Source organism: Tigriopus californicus, chromosome 2, assembly GCF_007210705.1.
Source record: "Tigriopus californicus strain San Diego chromosome 2, Tcal_SD_v2.1, whole genome shotgun sequence".
Lineage (NCBI taxonomy): Eukaryota > Metazoa > Arthropoda > Copepoda > Harpacticoida > Harpacticidae > Tigriopus > Tigriopus californicus.
In genome coordinates this window covers 7377452-7399854 of record NC_081441.1, presented here as the reverse complement: position 1 = coordinate 7399854, position 22403 = coordinate 7377452, and the positions used below count along the sequence as shown (strand labels likewise).

The following is a 22403-nucleotide window of genomic DNA, read 5'->3' as shown; positions in this document are numbered from 1 at the left end:
CCCCCCCCCCCCCCCCTCCCTGGATCATCGGTCTGGTTCTCCTCCCTCATGTACGATGTGAGTAGTTCAATGCTGTCTCGACAACCGCGGATGACTCTGGGCGAGCTGAATGAAAAAGGCATCGATCTGTGGAGGAAAACCCCTGAGAGAATAATGGAGCTGTGCAACAAGGCAAAGCAAACGATTTCCGCTCTCCGCTAGCAAAGTTAGAAAAAAGCCCTAGTCGTTGCCATTTCCACCCAGCTTCATGATCTCCGCCACCGGCGAGGGCCTTTGTTACGATCGCTTGAACGATTATTTAAATCTTTGTTAGATCGTGAACCTCTGATTGTTGGCCAACACCTGCTTGAGTTTCCAAGAGGATATCATCGCACTGCCCCTCACTCTCACTCTCTCTTGAATTGGAACTCCCTCTGAGTGAGGAGCGATTCTATTTAACGCTTTACGATGCTTCCCCTCGTTCGATCCGCCCTTTTGCTCATATTCTAAGCACTACTTCATAAATTCCTTGGCCTCACGATCTTAATAATCATTCGCATCTAGTCATACATATCTCCACGATGCTGACAAGATAGGAACACTTCGAGACTCCTTACTAACGGATGAAAACCGAACAACCCTTGAAAAATTATTCGTACTTATACTTTTTTACTCTACAGCAGCTAGAGTTGGCCCTTTCAGCTGAATTTGATTCGGATGTGACATATATACGTCATTGGATAATAACGCTCGAGTTGTATTCCCATCAAAAGCAAAAAGCAACAACAGGGAACAAGAACTTGAACGAGTTTGGCCCTTCGAAGCCCTCAGATCTAGATGGCTTATGCCAAAGGTTAGGGCGGAGTTTATGAAAGCTTGTCAGAATAATAATGACTTATCAATGTCCTTGCATACTATTTAAGTGCTATCATAAAGATGATCATTGTGATACTGATTCCCCCAAAGGCCACGAATATGTAAAGAGAAGATTATCGACGACAAACCTGCTCTTCCTGGCTCCAACTGCAAGACCTTTGTGCGGTGAGTACGGTACGTACGGGCACGTTGACTGCACTCTTCGTACGCTCACTGTATATTATTTTCACCGTGACTACATTGACGATGAAACTGACTCTGCTCCTTTTGCGCATGGGTAGACGACCAAACAATGTGTTTGAATTATTTAGCATACGAATTAGTCGTCCAACTCCAAAAACACAGCATGTGTGAGGAGGCTTTTTTGGCCCCACCAAACTTGAAACAGTCCACTGTGGACCAGTTTGTTGATATCCCTCGATGAAAAATGCAATTGCGCCATGGAAAGTAGATGGAAATTCAATGAGCAGTTTGCTGGCGCTTTCTCAAATTTTGAACTCAAATCGGAGAGCAAAAAGAGGTCATCGCTTTATACTAGTTCGCTAAAATCCCATCCTCCGAGGTATGCCGTAGTGTACCACTTGTATCTTGGCATGTCGAGTGGGGTTGGCGTAATGATCTCGAATTTTTCCCAACAACTTGAACCAATCAAGTTGTTGAGGGCAAATAATAGGTAGATCTTGCTTATGATCCCATTCGGTATTGTTAAGAATCGATCAGATGAGAAATCATCAAGAGCATGAACGTCCGTCCGTCCGTTCCTACTGACAATCGAGGTGAGGAGAACTTGTACCTCGAGATGCTCTCTTCCCCTTCGTCTCGAATGATAATAACCAGGCAAGAAGGAGCCTCCTCGCTTCTTTCTTAGCCACAAACTCACTAAGACATACGTAGTCTGACAATGCGAATGTATGGATGAGGTACTTTTGGCAGGAAGTGGCTTCGTTCGTCGCTAGCTCGACAGGCGCAACAAACGGACCCTGGCCTACCCCATTAGGGCGCTAGCACACTAGTAGCTGCCAGCCGCCTATGTATGGACTTACGTTCTACTTCATGTAGGATCGCATACCATGAGTGAGAACAGACTCCTACTTAAGATCTGGAGAAGCCTTGAATTTTGGTGGGCATCCCAGTTCATATGCTCACATTTTTCTCACCCATGTTCCCAGACAAGGCGATGGATAGCTTCCAGTGTAGAATGAATACTTTCAGAGTTCCGTGTGCTACGCGTACGGTATGTGGGTAATGTAAGTAAAGTAGGTACTGGGCGCAATATAATCATGGCGAAGCGAGCTCTCGAGCTTTGTGCTTCAGGAGATTTCGGGGATGGACGGCAGAATGAAGAGAGCGAGACAAAGCCAAGTCATGGTCGAAATTTATCGCTTCGTCATCAGCACCACCGTCGTTCTCGTTGTCGTGGTCGTCCTCTGCTTCAAATGCTGCAGACTGCCTCTCTTCATTCTGGGTTCGAAGTTCTTCTAGTCCGTCTGAATCTCTTGGTTGGTTGGTTGGTTGGTTGGTTAGGTGCCTGGTTGGTTAGCTGCCTGGTTGGTTGGCTGGACAAGCAATGAGAAAGAATAATGCTATCGGTGCAATGACTTTCGAATTACGAGTAAGTGTCCACCACAGTACATGCCAAGCTGCCCAGAGGTCCCACGAAATCATTATATTGCTCTAATGGTGGTTTGATTCCAAAATATCAAACTTTTCGACAAGCTCAATCCAAAATTCCTACTAGCAAAGCATACGGCACTTGAATTTATGGTTGTTCAACCCAAATTAAAGTCGAATCGGACGATTTATGCATATTTTGGCGGATATAGCATATGCTCGTGAGCAACTTGATTAATTGGTGTGTGTCCTTTGCATTCGCGAACGAGTTTTTGTCCTGATTTATCCTGAAAGCAGAGTGCATACACTGGTACATATACACATATCCACTCAATGAGATCGAGATAACGGTGTAAACGGTGTAAAAGAGCAGTCTCGTCACGCAGTTATTAGCATGAGCTTCACCCTGGAGCTTATTCCATCGAGACATTTAATCTGAAGCCGTTAGAAAACTTTCAATTCGGGGACCCAAGTTCAATTTCACACACTATACGACAATCTTAAATCTCAAGCTCAGTCTCGTATCTAGTTAAAAGTTCTCCGACCAAGGGTCATCCTTATTCCCACGACCAGTCAGTCCTATAGCTTAGTACAAATCGTTGTCTGAAATGCAAGGTGAACATCCACTTCGGGGATTCTATTTCGACCCAAGGTTTTGTTCCCACGTTTCCCCAAGTCCCGGTCACAATTAAAGCGGTGTGAGTTCACTCTTTTCATAGTACATGTGTATGCGTATGAATGAAGTAAAAGCAAGCAAGCGAAAAAGAGAGGGATTCTATGTACGTACACAGTACAGTATGTCCTGAGGGGTGCCTTTCAAGGGTTGATGGCAATGGCAATCGTGGTCGAGCACTGAGGAGACTTGGTCGAATCCATGCTCAAAGCCTCAAAGCTGGTTGCTCTTGGGGAACGAACCCAGGAACACAGTAAAGCACCAAGTGCAAGAGGGAAGGACTGAATGTACTGCGTACTACGTACTGTACGAGTACGAATGTGGATGAATCTGTGTGTGTGTGTGTGTGTGTGTGTGTGTGTGTCTCTCTCTCTGCCTCCATCTGCAGGTCTACACAATGTATCCTGAATTCGAAATTTAAAAAGCACAGATGCTCGGTCATTCACCATTGTGCTTGGAACGATTGTTCCATGTAGGCACAGGGATTAATGGACGCAAAAAAGTGTCTTATTAGACGACATTAATTGATGTGCGGAATTTTGACAGCGGTTTTCCCTGCGTTGCTTTCAGGTTTCCATCTAAGCGGAGTCATAGGAATCCCATCCCAAGTGTCACTCGCTACGCAGGGTCTCATTCATCTCGATAAAACCTACAAAGTCTCCATGAGTTTTGACAGGTCAGCAGGATTGGCAATTTTCTTTCTGATAATCTCATCGTTGATCGGTGCAAGAGATATAAAGATTGGGGCTTAAAATTTCAGATGCAAGATAACTACAGTCAATTGCAATTGTGATGCCAAGGACATATTTTGGTGTGCTCACGTGGTCGCTTTATCTTTATTTCGAATTCGACATCCGGACAAGGTTCAATTGCGAGTTCCAATCTCAGGTAAGAGCAACATTCAACAGGACAAAAGACTTCTGCACTAGAAACATTTCTGACTTGCATTCAACCTTTTCAGAAACCTTGCTCCAAATGAATAGGCAACAATTACAAAAATTTGTGCAGTATTTGATCTCTTCTCATCACACCGAGGTGCTGCCAACGGCGCAAAAACTGGCCGACGAAATTTTGCAGCAACGATCCGTGATCAATCAAATCTGCGGGGCGCCTGATCCAACTGCGGGTGCAGCCATTGACGATGACAGCGCTTGGCATTTGGACGAGGCCCAAATTCAAGATCAGGTCAAGTCGTACTTGTCGCAAGGCGGATATAGCAATAACAGTCGGCAATTGGGTTCCATGTTTGCCAAAGTGAGTGTGTTTGACATATTTGATACTAAAAGCTCGGCCAAGAATACCCAGTAGTAACGTCAATATCCGGCTTTCAGGTCAGAGAAATGCTCAAAGCCAAAGATTCCAATGGAACCAGAATGTTGGCTCTCATGACCGAGCAATTCCTCTCCGATCCAAGATTGGTGTTATGGAAATCTCAAGGGAGTCCCATGACCGACAAATGTCGTCAGTTGTGGGATCAATTAGGTATGGAATGATTTGAACCTGGATTTAATAACGCGGGCTCATTGGAATCAAACATGTTCTCAGGATCACTTTGGGTCACTATTGTATTGAACCCATCTTTGGACGGATCCGAGAAGAAGCAATTGAAATCTCAACTCCTGAAATGGTCGAAACTGGGAGTTTGTCCCACCGAAGACCCCGACTACCGAACCAATAGCTCTAATTCCAATTCCCATCGGTCCGATATTATTCAAGCTAACTGGGTAACAACTATCATACACTTTAGAAAGGTTTTTTCTTAAAACTGTCTAAAACCACATTTTTCTCCGTTCTTGTTCTTCTTTAGCCAAACGACGAGCAAGAAATTGAGTCGATGAAACATCCAATCCTTGGCCCTAACCCCATGATCTCAAGTTCCCGACAAAAGAAGGATCTACCTCGAACCATTTTTCACAAAGCACTCGATGCCCTAGACATGACATGGAATCATCCAGGACTGACACTCATTCTCAACCACGATTCACCTCCTACCAAACATATCGAAGACCTAGATTTCAACGAAAAAGGTCAACTCATCTGGCAAGGTAAGAGATCCCAAAGCATACTGCCATTCTTGCCCAATCAGGAGAAATCTTTCATCGAACCACAATTTCAGAACATATTCCCACTGCGTGTGCCCGAATTGACGCGCTGCATTCTCATGGATCCAGTCGAGAATCCCTTCGATTGGCTGTGGCCGTGGTGCGGGCCATGAAATTCAACCAAAACCACGCCCAATCACAATGGAAGAAACACCAAGGCTCCATTATGAAGAAGCTCACTCATAGTGGTGTCGCTCGTCAACCGGGTTATGCGGCTTGGGAAGGTTGGATAGGACACCCACTCAATCCGATTGGCTGTGTCTTTGACATCCTGGCTGGGGCCTGTTTGAGCCGTGAGCAGCACGTCCATTTGCACCAACACGCTCATCACCTTGATCTGAACAATAGCTCGGACGAGATTTCGGCTCATTCTGAGAACAACCGGGAACCGTTCCGATATCGCCGTGTCTACATTCCAGGCCAGAGATCGAAACGAGAGACCTACATGTCATTGGCTTTGGAGTGCGCTCTGATTGGCTTGGGGCAACAACGGGTCATGCCGGTTGGGCTTTACTCGCAAGAAAAGGCCAGTCGGCAAGAGGAGAGCTTGATCCATCGACTGACGCGGATCGAAATGGATTCCAATCTGGTGCAAGTGTTGTGTAATCAGACCAAATCACTCTTGGATATGGGTCCTTCGAGTGGTCTGGGTTTAGGGATTCACACGGAATCCTACCCAATGCACACATTCGCCAAGTTTTTGTTCCTGTCGATCTTGCCGTTCGATAACGATCTCTCATTCACCGTGGGACTTCGGGCGATGCGATTACCCATTTTGGAAAGTTTGAACTCTCCCATGGACCAATCTGGCCATGAGGAGCGCCAAAACGATCCAACTTTCGCCATAAGTCGTTTTCCACGATGGTTCACTTTGGGACACATTGAGGCGGAACAAAGCACATTGGCCTCAACCATGCTCCATGCCGCCAAAGGTAACGAAAGTTGTCCCTGAATAATTTTGGATCACATGCAAAGTACCTCATGGCACGTCACTCACGGATATCATTTTCCCACCCACAGGTGATCTCATTCAACTGAGAACGGTCATGGAAGTGTCCCAACGGAGTATTCACTCTTCCACTCATCTATTCAAGCTGGCTCAGGATGCATTCCGTTACGCACTTCCCGCCCAATCGCCCACCAATGTCGCCAATCAAGACAGTTCTGCTCAACGCAACCCTGCCTTATTGGACGTGGCACTTCAGTTGGGACTCCAAGTGTTGCAAATCACGCTCACTTCCCTGAACTGGAGGCGGCGCGATCTTGTTCGATGGTTGGTGACTTGTGCCACGGAGGTGGGCTTCGAAGCCTTGCTGACACTGCTTCAAAATTGGCATCGCTATTTCACCCCCACTGAAGCGTCGGGAACGATTGCTACTTCTGTGATGTCTCATGCGACCATTGTGCGATTGGCCCTCAATTTCACGCAACAGGAGGAAATGGCTAGTTGCGCACGTACTTTGGCGCTCCAATGCGCGCATGAGGTTAGTTTTCGATTCATTTTCCACATCACTCGTCACCGATCTAATTGACCAATTGTTACTTCACACAGGATCCATCCGGTTGTAGTTTGAATGCTTTAACGATTTGTGAGAACGAACCTATCGCGTTTGAAACTGCCTACCAAATTGTGGTGGATGGTGCAGATAATGCCATGACCGCATCGCAATTGTTCACCATCGCTCGTTACATGGAGCATCGCGGGTATCCACATCGCGCTTACAAGTTGGCTCTTTTGGCATTGCGCTCAGTGAAGGTCCTATACAACCAGGTGAGTTTGGAAAAATTTCAAATGGCTGCATATAAGCACTCGCAATATCTTAAAAATCAATAGTGGATGAAAAAAGTCGCAATTGCCTAAAAATGCACGTTGAAAAATTCATGGAAAATATAAATAAAGTCTTGTTTTTTTACTCTTTTTTTAACTTTTTACCACGATATATCTGGAATAGTGAATGCTTTAAAGGCACCGGCAATTCACTGGTTTGCTTCTTTTGAGCAGGCTTTTCACAGGGTTGATCTGCCATCAGTCATTTTCTGCAAAAATTCACACTTTTTTCATCTCCAGGACACACATCCCGCCATTAATGATGTCCATTGGACGTGCGCCCTATGCTTGTCTCTGTCCAAGACGGACCTCTCGGCGTTCGTCGACCTCGTGGTCAAGAATGTTCAATGTGCGTCGGTTCTTTCGGATATTCTCCGCCGTTGCACCATTCCACCAACACTCGGTTCCGTGAAGCTTTCGAAACGGATGGCTCCTGTATCCGCCGAAGTCATTGACAAACCCCCCTTGAGCGACCTCCTTGAAGCCACGATCGCCGCCTTTGTGACAACGACTCATTCTCGACTTAGTAGCATTTCTCCACGGCATTACACCGAATTCATCGATTTCCTTTGCAAGGCTCGTGATACTTTCATGCTTTGTCCAACGGGTGCAGTTCAGTTTCAGCAATTGGTGGAGAACATGAAACTGGCTTACAAAGGAAAGAAGAAGCTCATTGCCCTAGTCAAGGCAAGATTCGGATGATTATTGATCTCTGCACCACCCGATTCAAAACCGAAACTACTCAATTCCTGTCCCAGTGATCTCGCTAGAAACTTATGAATGTACGAAGTGACGTTGCTTTCAATCTCGGACCGAGAACGAATGTATTCGTAGTAGAAATTAAGAAGAAAAAAAACCCTTCTTTAGCTCGCTAAAAGGCAGCTAGAAGCTGACTGGTTACTTGGCTTTAATCAATTCAATCATTGATGTGATATTTGTTATGCATAGAAATAAAAGCTGTCCTTGTCCAAGTTCATGTTTTTTTGAGAATGTCTTCTCTTGCAGAGTACACATAATGTGTTAGAAAGATTGATCTATTTTAACCACTAGACCATGGATCCTCCCCAAATAGATAGGAGCCCAAAGATTTGGCTCCCTCCTCGCTGATGAGAGTAAAACTTAAGATGACGTAAGCACCGAAGCCAATAGCAATCCCTCCCATCACATCCAAGACATGATGACGTCCCAAGAGAACACGAGAGAGACAAACTGCACCAGACCACAGAAACATCACGGGCGCGAAAATCATGGGCAGAGGGAAAAGGCTCGTGAAGAAGAAGGCCAAGGCCACGGCCCGAGTGGAATGTCCAGAGGGAAATGAAAACTTGTCGACCGAGACCGTGGCAAACATATCCTTTTGGTTGTAGCTTGGGCGTCGACGGCGGGTGTATGCCTATTTTGGAAGGATATCTCTTCACATCAATTAAGTTCCTAAACTAAATATACACTGTGAGTCGCTAAACTTACCTTGGTTACGGCTACAATGACAATGTCAAGAATGAGAAGATAAAACAAATTGATCCATATCTCAATATGTTGCGGGAACGTGTAGATCAAGGCACAGGTGCCGAAAATCCATGGAATGCCATGGCAGGAAATCTCGAGGTATTTCAAAGATGACCGGTGGTTGGCCAATCCATATTTCCTATCAAATAGGTCGAAGCATTGCTTGGTCAGTTGTTGATCTCGGCTCAAAATATGACGCAACCAATCAGGCACTTCCCGTTTATTTTCATTCGGCATGGTCATGGGCAACCTGACCTAAAAAGAATTGACTTGGTTTTAAGCCACTTGAGTTTGTATTTGGTTGTGTTCGACCGATTATTATTTTGTTATTTGCAATACTGAGAAGAGTTCGTCAAATTGGGCCGAAAATAGCCGATGAAGCCGGATATTCGGGAGAAAATGGGCGAATATTTGTCTATGCCCAATTCCGGTTCCCAACTCTCCTTCAGTAAATTGTCCACGTCCACTTCAGAATCAAGCAAACCCGGACCAGTTGCCGATAGAATCAGAATGGCCCGCTTTACAGGCGCATGTTCATTATCACAGATGGCGTGCAAAGCCAAAGCTGTTTGGCCGGAGACTTTGTGAATGTCTTTCAAGTAAACGGCTTGGTTTTCAGCCAATGATCGTCGCAGCTTTTCTTGCATCGCAGCCCGATTCTCGAAGGAATCAGCTCTCAACCCTTCCACATCGGGTGAAGACTCCATGACTCGAGCAGCTAAGGTCATCAACTGTCTTAGAAAGCAATCCAGCGAATCAGCGTGGGCCGCATCCGAGGTAACCAGGATCGTAGCGGGTTGAAACTCGAATCTAAGCGTGTCAGTCACACTTGCCTCAAAAAGACGCAAAAGCTCTTTCTCATTGGGAAATTCACGGCCCAAAGCCTGGAGACCTTGGCTCAATAACTGCATAGGATTGGACGGGTTAATCGGGGCGAAGTGATCCTTTGCAATAAAGGCCGCCATAATCCCCATGATTAAGATTAGTATCGGTACCGCTCGACATTGGTTCAACGACGGTGAATGGACGGCTTTGGGCTTCTTTGAACTTGGTTGGGCTCCCTTGGTATCACGCTGGGACTTATGGGTCAACCCGGGAGGCTGGGCATCCTCCTCATCACTGGTCTGGGACTCGCTCAGGTCCTTGACTTTCTTTTGTGTCAATTTGCTCCGCCGACCGGAAACAGGTTTCAGACTGATGTTGGACACATCAGGCGTGTGATTAGTCATCCGATCTGGGAGTCCCTCGAGGTCGCGGGGAGAGCTGGTGGCGAACTGACGAGGTGACGTTCGTGCTTGGTCGGGCGAAACACCCGTGCCACGGCTTGCTGTCCGACGAGCCTCAATGAACACTGACTCATCGTAGGATAGGGTATGTGGGGCGGCGTCATCATTGGTGGGACTACTGTGGGTTTGATGGGGGAGGAGTGGTCGACGGACCAATCGATCGCGTTGGGACTGGGTAGTCAACGGGGACAAACATTCCGAGCGCGATTGAGGCATGGCCGATAGCAAGATCTAAAAATCACAATGACAAATGGAACATATATGGGAAGAGGCAAGAGGGGACTAGGCCACGGTTGATGTATGGCCAATTGTTGGTTACCCGCTAGGACGGGTCGGTCAATCACGGTAACGAGTTAGAACTGAGGAACATTAACCATAACCATTTATCTACATCGGTTATCCATGCACTGATGTGGCTCGATCAATGTTGTTGTCATAGTTGCCACATTTTTCTTGAAGGACGTTGCCAAAAACTTGCCACAAACTTGCCGATTTGGCCAACTCCTTTTTATTCAATTATATCATGCGTTTGTGTATAATCCCTAAACACAACAAAAATTTGAACTGACAACAAATATGTGAAGATTAAGGTGCGTCGTTAAACTGTACACTTTTGGTGAAGATTGGGTCAAAATTTGGTTCAAGTACTGAAACATATTAAGTTAAGTATGTTTTGAAACATGTTAAGTTAAAATTATCGTAGCTTTATGATTATGGCAGTTATTGAAAGCTATTGATTGTGGTGTGGTTTAATCACTAAAAGGTTAAAGTAATATGATGGAATTTAATCAACATTCCAATTGAATCAAGTCCAAACAATACCCAATATCATAGTTTAGCTGAAGTATCTGGGACAAGCAGCAAGCCAATATTCAAGTTCAGATTTGACAACGGTAAACTAAAATGGACATCCTTAACAAGGAGTTTGTAAATCTCAAATGATAGTTCGTAATCTTTACTGTAATTTTGTTTTCAATTTTAGCAACCTGAAATCAAATAGCAGTGCCGAATATAAGAAAAGTCATATCTTCAGGGTGAACTCGACCATGTACCCACGCATTTGCGTAAGGTTTGAAGTCTCATTAAATTATTTTCCTGAAGGCATGTAAGGCACTGGGGTCCTGACAAGGAATTTGTCAAAAATCTATGTCCTTTTTAAGTATGAATTTTCCCATTTTCTATTTAAATCATCTCTTGGCCTTTTTTCACTCTATTAATAGCTTGTTTAGTTAAACAAAAACAAAAGCAACCGGAAGTGCCACAACCTTAAACCTTACAAGGGAACTCAGCTTAGTGTTGTATATTTCATTTCAAGTACTTTTTCAAGTCTTCCTGTGTCAAATGTTGCTCAAGTATAGCTTGACATTATGACATAACTAATGAATATGTGTAAGAATGCCCTTGTCATCCTTGGGCAAATTTTGCACTACAGCAATATTTCCAACTTCTTCTAATCGCCAGTGTAGCCACGGACTTCTGGATATTTAGACTGTGAACAGAAACAAATTATAATCTCCTAAACTGTTCACTTGTTTCCAAATGAGCATTTCGTACATCTTGTTGAGTAGATGAGCTTGGCCAAAGTTGAGCCCAAAACTATACTTAGGCAACCCAAAAGATATAACTAAAGTTATGTAGCAAAAACAACATTGGATTAGAATTTTTCGTCTGCTTTTGGGGCAGAGACAACTTATCCTAAGAGTAGAATTAAGAGTCAAACTTCACCGTCCCATTTTGTTGATCAGATACATAAGCTTTTGACAACTTATCCCAATAGAAAAATTATGGGTCTTCACCGTCCCATTTCGTTTTTTTGCCTTCAAAATTTAGCTTTGACACTTGAAGGACAAATTTATGTATCCATCCCCGCAATTGATTATATTAATTATTAGATGTACAGTATTAGCCATTGCAATCATATGTTTTCTTGTCAAACTGTTATTTCGAAAGTCACAATCTCGAGGGTCTGCCCATGAACTGGGTTACCATTTAGAATTTGTTAACCGGCCCTGAAATTCAATTTGGCTTGAAGATCATAAATAAATCGACCCTAATAACAGCTTTTCAGGCCAAAGTTCAAATTTGTGTTTTGTTTAGGGATTATATGCGTTTGTGTTGCTTTTGGCTAATTCTATTAAAATCTTATTTATGATTAGTGCCCCGGGTCATATAATGTCCGGAAAAGAAATTGCGTTCAAGGCAAGGCAAGAGCAGTTTACTTAGCAATCTACCGTGCTCTTCCCGTTTCCTTGGGTTCGTGTGACGTTGCAAAAAAGGGCCCTTATTAAACACTATTTCATTCAATTTCGTCATTGCCTCTTCACTTTGGTGTCATAATGTAATGTAAAAATAGTCTCCAGGAACCATTAAGGTAATATAAGAGACATTGGAGCATCATTCAGGAAATGTATATGTCTAGGTGTCATTAGATGGCGCGAAGCGACGGTATTCCCACCTTAAGAAGAAGCATCGAACCAAACTTTGAACTGGCTTGTTGATGTACATTCTTGGCCTGCTAGCTCGCTGACATTATCAGAGCTTGGTCTCGGGAATTTTGAGGTTTCCTGCCGCTCGAGCGCGGGTATTCACTTCATGATTTAGAGGGACGAAAAGCACACTGCCATCTATGTCGTCTATTTATTGATCATTTTGAATGTTTGGATGGCGTCTCTACAATCTCTTCTCTGCTGCAAGGTACTTAGTCCCAGCGCCTGGAGTTTCTCCTCGTATGATCCACTCATTCTTGGTAACATACGCACCAACCGCCTCAGGACGCCTTAAATAAGGTTTACATCTTTTTTAAGCCAGGGGTTCCAAACTGGAGCGGTCCTTTCAAGCTGGGGTAGAACAAAAGCTGTATACTAGGTGGGTCATAAGGAATAGCAATAAGGACGTGTGAAGTACCGGATCGGATTTCAGCCACGTGAGCTAGCCAGGCTGCGCCACAATCGCGGAAAGAACTACCATGATTTTAGCTGATCCAGTGCTGCCAAATATTCATTGACAAAATTGTTCGCGATCTTAGGACATCGTTCGACAATTATTTTAAACCATATAAATCCAACATCCATTAGCTAAAATATGGCATTACATGGCAACGGATAGAAATATGCAAAAAATACGAAAACAATATTTGATACCAACATTTTGTCATCAGTAAGAAGTGTGGTGACTCTTACTTCATGGTAGAACCAGAGGGCGCCCTAGTATGAAATCCCAAAGCTTTACACTTCTCTTTGACATTCGGAAATAAATGAGTTAGCAAGATATAACAAGAAATAAATGGACAGATGTGTGTTAGACGGAACGTAAATGATAAAAAATTAACCTTCAAAAACCTAATTTTAACCAGGGCAAATGCCGAATCAGGAAGCCATTGCTGCTCTCCTCTGTGCAGATGTACCTACATCTGAGGTTATTAAGGTCACTGTGGTAAGCTTGAGTGCATTTTTGGCATGAGGAAGCTCATGAAAGATGATTGTTGATTCAAAGAATGGGTTATTATACACTTTTTTATTCAAAAGAGGAATGAAAATGTCTACCTGGAAATCCCAAATAAAATTTATGGGGATCAAAATGCTTAAATGTCCCGTGGACAAATCATCAAATCCGACAGCTGGTCAAGTTTTAGGATGAGGGAATCAACGGTTATGTTCTACAACATCCTTGCCGTGATCAGCAACAGGGAACCCACCAATGCGCCACCTGCATTGTCCACTGTCCTGGAGGTGGAAAGGTCCAACTCCAAGCTATTGTGGACACTGTTGTCCAGGCAAACGTGGCCCCATTGAGGCTCATTGGAGCATCCAACAAGACAGCCCTGAAACATACCTCAATCACTGTAAGACCATTTGGGAGTGAAGAGATCACACTGTTCGTCACCCTCCAGACTGATACAAGTTGGCAAGGAGCAATCAGCAAAATGGATTATCACTTAATCTTGTTCTGAGATCATCAACTTTACTAATGATTGACCTTGCATTGAAATAGAGGATTGTGAGGACTATTTCTTCTGTTGTACTAGCCTTCTTGAGCCTTTTCTTCTGAGCACCTTGCATTATTCATTTCCACATTGTTTATTCTATATAGAGCTCCTAGCCTATGTAATCTTTTACCCACCTGCCTTCGACAGTTCTACTTATTAGATGATCCTATGCCATCTTTTAAAGCAGACTTAGATAAGTTTTTAAACACTATTCCAGACCAGCCTTATGTTCAGGGACTAGCTCGATCTGCCAATTCTAATTCATTGCAAGATCAGATATTTTACCGCGCTTGACTTTGTCCTCTATCTCATGGGCAAATCATTCTTTGTTTTAAATTTCTTACCGGGGATTCCATCCCCTGTTTCAGTGGAAAATCCGAAAATAAAAAAAAATAAAAATTCGAATCGTCTCATTGCTTCATTTCTCATGCACTTATCGTCCTCAATATAGGCTTTGGTCAGATCCGGATCAATATACTGTATGTGTCCCAAAATGTCTCCAAGGTTCGGATTGTGAGGGCATTTTGAAGAATGTTTTCTCTCATTGCCTTGTCTATAAAACCCACGAGGATAATTCGAGGTTTGTTGTCCAAGTTTTGTTTACCAATCGAAATATGTAGCAAATGTCAGCAGGGTTTATTTTTGTTCCCGTTGCTTGGATCAATTTGTGTATCTTGATAGTGTCATAATGCTTCCGATTATCGCCTCCTTTTTCTGTTGACTCGATTATGCCTTTGACAACTATGTTGAACTTTTTCCCCTCCCTCAGTCTCAACTTGGTTATAGTGTTGTTGAAGGAGTCAAGGACTAGAATTCTCTTGTGATGGTCAGCAGCTCGCTTTTTGATTGACAGACTCCAGTCACTCTCGCACTTCCAAGAGACCCTGGAACATTTTCGAGCAAGGGATTTAGCACCCCAAGTTGGGGGCCTTTGGCTTTGGCGCAGACGACACAAATGACTGCCTCGCAATCCAGCCCCGACTCAGCTGGGAACAGGGGGCTACGGGAGAGAGCATCGGTTGTCAATGTCAGTAATGGGCTTGGAAAAAACCAACCAGAGGCTTCTGGTCGGTTTTCACATGGAAGAGGTCGCAACCAAGCAAAAAGAACCAGCACTTGTCCATAGTCCACTGAATCGTCAGTGCCTCAAGCTCAATGACAACATAGTTGGCCTGGGCGCTGGTTAGGCTGCAGGAGCCACAGTGCACGAGTCAAGGCTGGCCGGTCCTGGACTTGTATTGGACCAGGGCATAGCCCAGCCCCAGGCGGTTGGCATCTGTGAGCAGATGAGTGCTGAGCACTGGGTCAAACATGTGCATGGCAGAAGGGGAGGTCATTGTCTGCTTGAGTTGCTCAAACTTGCAGACATGGGTGTCGGTCCACGAGGAGGAAGGCCTCGTCCTTTTTGAGCAAGGAGCGGATGAGGGGCGTGGCCTGTGCGATGTCAGGCTCAAACATAGACATCTGGTTCACCAGCCCAAGGAGAGATCTCACTTTGGACACGTTCTTGGGCGCCGGAAAAGCCAGGAGTGCCTACAGCTGGGTCTGGCTTGACCCCCCTCTGAGGAAATGATGTGGCCCAAGAACTTGACTTCTTGGGTGATGAGGAACTTCTTGCTGGGAAGCTTGAGATTGAGGTGGCAAGCACGCTGCAAGACAATATAAGCACGATAGCAGGCCTGTTCCCATGACATGGCCTGGGCAATCCTCCTTGGCCTCCTCTGGGTTTGCGAGAAGACGGCCGCCTATCAGTTTGAAATCTCCTGGGGACAGGGCAAGGATAATGCCATTGCCAATGCTCTCTTCCGTAGCCCCCTGTTCGCGGCCAAGCCGGGGCTGGATTGCAAGGCAGTCATTCGTATCGTCCACGCCAACGCCAAAGGCCCCCAACTTGGGGTAGCCTAGCAGCGCCTGGCAGCCACTATTAGGCCTCCTTAGTTTCAAACATCAAACCAAGCACGTTCTCCATTACCCGTTCTAAGCCTTTGACCCCATCTGTGAACTCTATTCAAATCAATGCCTTTGAGTCCAGACCCAATGACGAGTTACCGGGTCTGTCCCAAGAAGACCAACTGTTCCTAAAAAAATGCAAAGCTCAATCCACAAAAAACTCCGAAGGTGATTGGGAAATGCCCTTGCCTTTCAAAAACCTGGATCCCATTTTCCCATTCAATCAAGCAGCAGTATTCAAGAGAACCAAGAAAACACTCGATCGGCTCAAGGTGGACCCTCTTCGAATATGGCCTTGCATCCAGGCCATACAAAAGAGTATTTACTCAAGGCATGTAGAAGTGGTACCAACAACTTCATCCCTTGCCAGGCTGAGCTTGGTGGCTGCCAGTGTTTCCTGTGACTGACTAATCCAAAAAAGGAAAGGTGAGGCTTGTCTGGGACAGCTCTTCAGTATTCCACGGTGTGAGCCTCAATTCTGAGCTATTACAAGGCCCAGACCAAAACAACAAGCTCAAGGGAGTTCTTCTTTGATTCCCCGAGGGTGAAGTTGGGTATATGGCTGATGTTGAGTCTATGTTCCACAGTTTCCACCTCAATGAGGAACACAGGGACTACCTTCGGGTTTATTGGTACAACAACAACGATCCCCTGAACAGGCTAGTCCAGTACCGTGCAAGGGTCCACAAATTTGGAAATTGTCCCAGTCAAGCAATTGCCACTATGGGCCTGCGACATTCTGTTCTCGCTGCTCCTGGGGCCTCTCAGCAAGTTCAGGAAATTATCAACCATTGGTTTTATGTGGATGATTGACTTGGAACCTCTAATGGAGTGGAGGAGGCTGTGGGCACTCTCTTGGATGCCAAATCAGTTCTTGGGGCTTTACACATCCACCTCCACAAGTTCGCCTCCAACAACCCAGCCTTCCCTGCTGCCTTCCCAGAGAGGGAACGAGCCTCAGAGTTGGTAAATATTGACATCAAAGACGCTCCGCTTCAACGCACCCTTGGGGTAGCATGGAATGTAGATGAAGACATCTTCAAAATTTAGGTGGACGTTCCAGAACGTCCATTCACGCGCAGGGGCATTCTGTCAGTCATCAATTCACTGTACGACCCTTTGGGGTATGCAAGCCCCGTAGTCCTGGCCGTGAGGCTACTCCAGAGATCTCTATTATCTCTATTGGCCTCACACTCTGCCAGAACACTGTCAGAAATCTGGGATCAACCCCTTCCACGAGAACGACTTACTGAATGGGTTGAGTGGCTATCTTCCTTAACTGATCTTAATTGTCTAAAATTACCAAGAAGTTTAACCCCGTGGGGTTTGGATCAGTGTAAAACAGCCATCTCCACGTCTTTGCAGACGCATCACCTGTGGCCATTGGATATGTCATTTATGTTCACTCGGTTAGTGCATTTGATCAAATATCCGTCTCCTTTCTGACAGACCACTCAAAAGTTTCCCCCCAAAAAGTTTCCCCCCAAAAACGTCAGCTCCATACCAAGATTGGAACTCTGCGCTGCTTTGGAGGCATCCACTGCGGCCTGCCAAGTCGTGGAAGAACTAACAACTGAATTTGATACTATCATCTTCTACACAGATAGCTTGGTGGCCTTTGGCTACTTGATGAATACCGAAAGACGCTTCAGTCATTATGTATCAGGATGGTTGTCTGCTATTCTTTCATCTTGGAATTCTGACCAATGGCGATACATCAGAACTGACCTAAACCCGGCTGACATCGCCACATGGGTGTGCAATCCCAAGGAGCTTGCCCAGTCCAAATGGCTCAGCGGTCCACCCTTCTTGTGGGATTTTCAGTCTGTCAATCCCTCATCTCCCCCCCTCCCCTCTTCCAAGGGCTCTTCCAGAGACTGAAAAAAAAACAGAAGGCTTGATATGTTTCACCACACTTGACTCTCCACCCCTCTTTCTTGGTTCGGTCTAAAGAGTTTCCTCATGGTCCTGTCAACTCAACTCAGTGGAGACTAATTTGCGTGGGTGCCATGCCTGGCTAAAGCGGTCCAGAGCAAAACTTTTTCCCACGTCAACTACCATGAAAATAAGCCTCTCTTGCAATTCTGCAAGAGTTCTACTTATCAGGGAATCCCAGGCCTTTTGCTATGGCCCTGCTCTCAAAACAATTGAACAAGGGAAGTCTCTCTCCCTCAATCACTCCCTTTCCATGTTGTGCCCCATTGTCGATTCTGACGGCCTACTTTGTGTGGGAGGTTGCCTCAAAAGGTCTCAAGACAGACGCATATGAAACAAAACATCTCATCCTAATCCCAGAAAAATATCCACTTCATGACTCCATTCTGGCTCACTACCACGCCAAAACAGGACATCAAGGGCGCAATCTCACGCATGCCAGTATCCGAAGTGCAGTATATCATTTAGAAAACGGGCGCTGTGCTATTTGAAACCTCTTGAAGAACTGCGTTCTCTGCAGGCGCCTACGTGCAAGGCCAGAGGAACAACTGATGGCTGATCATCCTGCTGACTGGCTGGCCTGTTCTCCTCCATTCACTCACAAGGGGCTTGACATGTTTGGACGATTTCTAGCTCAAGACGGCCACAACTCGCCAGACCAAATCCGTACACAAAAACTGGGTTCTTCTTTGCATGTATCTAGTGTCCTGAGCGGTCCATGTGGAACTTCTTCCCGGCATGGATACTTCGAGCTTCCGGAATGCTCTCAGGAGGTTTCTGGCTATGTGTGGGCCTTGCCAAGTCATTCCAAGCAACCAGGGAACAAATATTATGGGTTCTCTAGGACAAGATCCCAATGATCTGGACTTTGAATTGAATCGTTGAATCCCCCTCCCGCTTCACACTTTGGAGGCTCATGGGAGCGCAAAATTGGGTCTGGCGGCGAGTTTTAGAGGAAACCATGTGCCAATTGGGCCCCTGAGAGCTTTCCCGAGACAAGCTAGCTACCCTCTTATCTGAAGCTTGTGCCATCGTGAACTCGACCCCCTTGTGGAGCATTTGTCATGATGCTAATGACCCTTTTCCTCTGTCACCATCCTCTTTGTTGAATCTCAAGGAAGACTGTTCCCTTCCTGGACTGGACTCATTTTCCCAAGCAGATATCCTAGCCTATGGGAAATGCAGGTGGCGACGTGTCCAATTCCTAGCCAACCAGTTCTGGACCCGGTGGAGAAGCCAGTACCTGGAAGCTCTCCAAGCAAGAAGAAAGTAGATCCGCCCTTGCTGGTCTCTCCAACCTGAAGATCTCGTGCTTATCAAGAACAAGGCCGATAAAAGGATGTTGAGTCCGCTCTGTCTCATTCAAGAAACAAAAGTTAGCAAGGATGGGTTGGTGAGGTCGGTAATCGTCAAGCAAATGGACGCCACTTCCGCTGGCATTGCCAAGCCCCAATTCTATGAGCGACCCATCTCTCAAATTGTGTTGATCACTCCACAAGAAAGCGCCTTCACCGGGGCGGGCAGTGTTCTGTTGAGCAAGCTCCTTTTCAATCACCATGTCACCCATTTGTAACCACCGAAGCAGCTCTACGGTCACCCTCTCTGGTTCTTCTTCAGCTGTTGACTTTTCCAAACGATTTACCACATGTCAGATATGTTTGATGGAGGGAGGCATGCTTTCACCGTAAATTTACAATTGTAATATAATACTGTTCGTCAAATCGCCTGAAGTTCTGTGGCTCGTTTTTGTAAGCTGGCCGTCCCGAGATCCCGGTGGTCTACTCAGCACACAATCAGAAAACGGTTTCTATGTTCTAGACATTGTTAACCATTCAAAGAGTTTTTTAATTGAATTCAAAATATGTATGTATATAATATATACCGGGTGTCGAGGATAAGATTAGACAAATTTGTCACTTTCACGTAAAAGCATCATGAATTTCTTAAAAGGTAATTTGGAGAGCTAAAATTCTAACATGTTATAGATCAGAATACGTAAAATTTACGTTATTTTTTGACATTTTTTTTATTTAAAGCTAAGTTTTCGAAATATTATCTTTTTGAAGCAATGACTTTAGCCAATCTGGTCCAAAAACAGTGACAAAAAGTGCGGATTTTGGCAGGAGAGAATTTTCAATGGTTGATCAATTGGCAGCCAAGAACTTTAGTTAAAGGGTGTCTTTCTTTGCAAGTTTCTTTCTCAACATAGGACCAACACGTATAGTCCAGAGTTTTAAGATCTGGAGAATTTGGCGGAATGAGCAGGAGCAAAGTCTTGCTGAAAGACAAAGGGCCGGTTTTATGCTACTTATCTCATCCAGGGTATCATTGTAGACTTAAAACCTCAATTTTGGCATCTGCATTAAGTCAAATCCCTCTGGCAACCAGATTGGAGATCCAATCCAATGCATCACATTGGTTTGCTTGAAACTGCCTTGATGCATCTGTTTATTCCAGCTATCACTGTTGGATATCTAAGTGCTGGTGTTCTTGCATTCCTAAGAGGGGGGATTACAGTCATCTTGCCAATCAAGAAAGTTTTTGACATTGTAAATCGTCCGGCGGCCACTTTAAGGTTCCAACTTATTTCTTTAGAAGTGAATCCCGCACACAGCAAAGCTACAATGGATTCTCTTTTTGCTTTCATAGATTTCAGCTTTGACATTTTTCTATTTTTGTTTACATAAATGAAAAGAGCGGACAATGACAAAAAAATGAGATAAAACTCACGCAACCTTGAAAGATTTCAAGGATTTTAGAAAGAAAAAAACTGTGTGTCTAATCTTATCCTCGACACCCGGTATGAATATTAATAAATCTTTTTTCCTTCTTTGTGCTTCTCTGTTAATGACAGATTGTTTTACAATGACGTTCTACCTAAGTGGGCCAATCCTCATAGCCTTACTACCAAAGTGGGCCAAATCCAGCAAACCGTACGGACAATTGAATGGTACTTGGCCCTTTCAAACCCACACAAACCAAAACTAAGGCTTTGGGCCGTTTGTTGCTAAGGCCCCTTTCTTGTGGGGGTCAGATGGATAGATCTTACAAATCCAAGATTGCGCAGTTTGATCATTATTTGCCGCTTCTCTTCCCCATTTGTCTGCAATTGCCGTCAAAAGTTCAAGAGGACGCACAAAGTTAAGTTCTTAGAGGGCGCTACTTTCCCATTCTCGATAGGCAATAGAAAAACGGCTTCCGTGAATTCAAACCCGCAACAGTCTTTCAAGTGAAAGAACAAGCATGTTAAAAGCATGTTACATGTACGTTACATAGACGAAAAGCAACCAACGCAACCTTCATTGTAAGGAAGCTGCCGAGCTGTCATCTCAGAGTTTGTTTTTTTTAATGACCATATTGTTTCTTCCTCCAACGAAATGTACGAAAGTGTTCATATTGCGATATGTGGGAAATTGTATAGAAGCTACATGCTCGAGTTGATTGGGAGATCAAAGACGATGAAACCCTAGTGGAGCTGTGCATCGGATCCGACTTTTCGGATTCGGATTCTGTCAGATTAAACATTTCGTTCGGATTCGGACTCGAATTCGGATTGGGTTCGGATCCGATCCAAGTCCAAAATTGCAAGAAAGATGATGAATGTAAATTTGTTTTAAGAATGGTTTCTTTCACGACCCTCAAAAATTAAGGAAAATCAAAGAACATCAAAGTTGAAATCTGTGAGTGGACCTACTATCTTAAAAGTTATCACAATTGTGTAGCAATCCCACACAAATAAAGAAACCCAAAATCTCAGAAAATAAGAAAAGGATTAAAGTTTTTGCGGTCCATAAAGTTCATATTAGGAATAAGGAAATTAGAATACCTCAGCACATCAAGACTGTTATTGAACAGATTTTGCACCATTTTGATAACAGAATAATATTCAATAGTACTATAAGACAAGCTATGTTATTGTATTATTGTTACAAGAAATGACTTTATTGCAAAAGGAAGATTATATTTTGACCACTTAAGAAAACTCCACTCAATATCATCATTCTAAAACGTTTAAGTGGCAAAATAGGCACATTGAGTTAAAGTTAAATGAGTTTTTTAAGGTAAACTGGGTGAACAAACCAGATTTTGATCAGTTTTTGCAAAATGTTTCAGATTACAGTCGGATGAAGCAAATGTATCTCGGATTCGGATTAAGCAGAAAATTTCGGATTCGGACTATAAAGAATATTACTTCGGATCTGATTCGGAGACCCCGTCTGATTCGATGCACAGCTGGTTCCCTACCTTTCGATCATTGGGAGTCCTGCCTCAGGATTTTTTACGAGGTTTGGGTTCTCGGGGTTTTCCATGTTATTACCTTGGGGTATTTCCACCATTGGTTCTAAATCCTCGATGGGGTGGCATCTGGTTCAAGAGCAGCTTGAGCCTTGATCGATGCCTCTCTCTAATAAGCTTGTCACTCCTCACGAATTTCCACTCGAACTCTTCCCTCAAACTCGACTGAACTTGGGCAATGATCTCATCTTTGATATCTATTGGCCAGAGGTACTAGAACGTGCTCTGGGATGGGTTCCCACTTCATACTGTCCTCTTGTGCTCACGAGCATGGTCCCCGACTTCCGTACCACAGAACAACCGCTAATAATTATTCTGAGCCTCGTTTCCCTATTGCGCCATGTGTGATCGTAGAATCCGTTTTCATTTAAAAGCA

At 44.5% G+C, this 22403-nt stretch overlaps 3 protein-coding genes across 3 annotated transcripts in view; 1 reads left to right on the top strand and 2 right to left on the bottom strand.

Moving 5' to 3' along the window:
- Positions 1–8040, top strand: part of LOC131893085 (zinc finger SWIM domain-containing protein 5-like) — an 11066-nt gene extending 3026 nt beyond the window's left edge. Inside the window, exons 2-11 of the mRNA XM_059243023.1 lie at positions 3710–3815; positions 3900–4027; positions 4101–4393; positions 4471–4621; positions 4685–4863; positions 4947–5184; positions 5256–6173; positions 6262–6725; positions 6794–7012; positions 7310–8040. Coding sequence (XP_059099006.1) covers positions 3710–3815; positions 3900–4027; positions 4101–4393; positions 4471–4621; positions 4685–4863; positions 4947–5184; positions 5256–6173; positions 6262–6725; positions 6794–7012; positions 7310–7771 — 3158 coding nt within the window. The 3' untranslated portion in view covers positions 7772–8040. The remainder of the gene's footprint in view (positions 1–3709; positions 3816–3899; positions 4028–4100; positions 4394–4470; positions 4622–4684; positions 4864–4946; positions 5185–5255; positions 6174–6261; positions 6726–6793; positions 7013–7309) is intronic.
- LOC131893119 (polyisoprenoid diphosphate/phosphate phosphohydrolase PLPP6-like) lies at positions 7960–8818 on the bottom strand. The gene is made up of 2 exons (XM_059243065.1): positions 8537–8818; positions 7960–8462 (listed from the first exon to the last, which is right to left on the bottom strand). Exons 1-2 carry the CDS (start codon positions 8816–8818, stop codon positions 8109–8111), a joined length of 636 nt encoding a protein of 211 aa, XP_059099048.1. The 3' UTR covers positions 7960–8108.
- Positions 8781–21993, bottom strand: LOC131893105 (uncharacterized). The gene is made up of 2 exons (XM_059243048.1): positions 21977–21993; positions 8781–10092 (listed from the first exon to the last, which is right to left on the bottom strand). The coding sequence occupies exon 2, from the start codon at positions 10075–10077 to the stop codon at positions 8902–8904; it is 1176 nt and encodes a 391-aa protein (XP_059099031.1). The 5' UTR covers positions 10078–10092; positions 21977–21993; the 3' UTR covers positions 8781–8901.
- Positions 21994–22403: the final 410 nt, after the last annotated feature.

Excerpts from the sequence above, each read along its gene's own strand:
- LOC131893119 (XM_059243065.1), bottom strand. The coding sequence starts at position 8,818 with ATGACCATGCCGAATGAAAATAAACGGGAAGTGCCTGATTGGTTGCGT. Across the intron at positions 8,463-8,536 it reads TCATTGTAGCCGTAACCAAG|GCATACACCCGCCGTCGACG; the intron begins GTAAGTTTAGCG and ends CTTCCAAAATAG.
- LOC131893105 (XM_059243048.1), bottom strand. The coding sequence starts at position 10,077 with ATGCCTCAATCGCGCTCGGAATGTTTGTCCCCGTTGACTACCCAGTCC.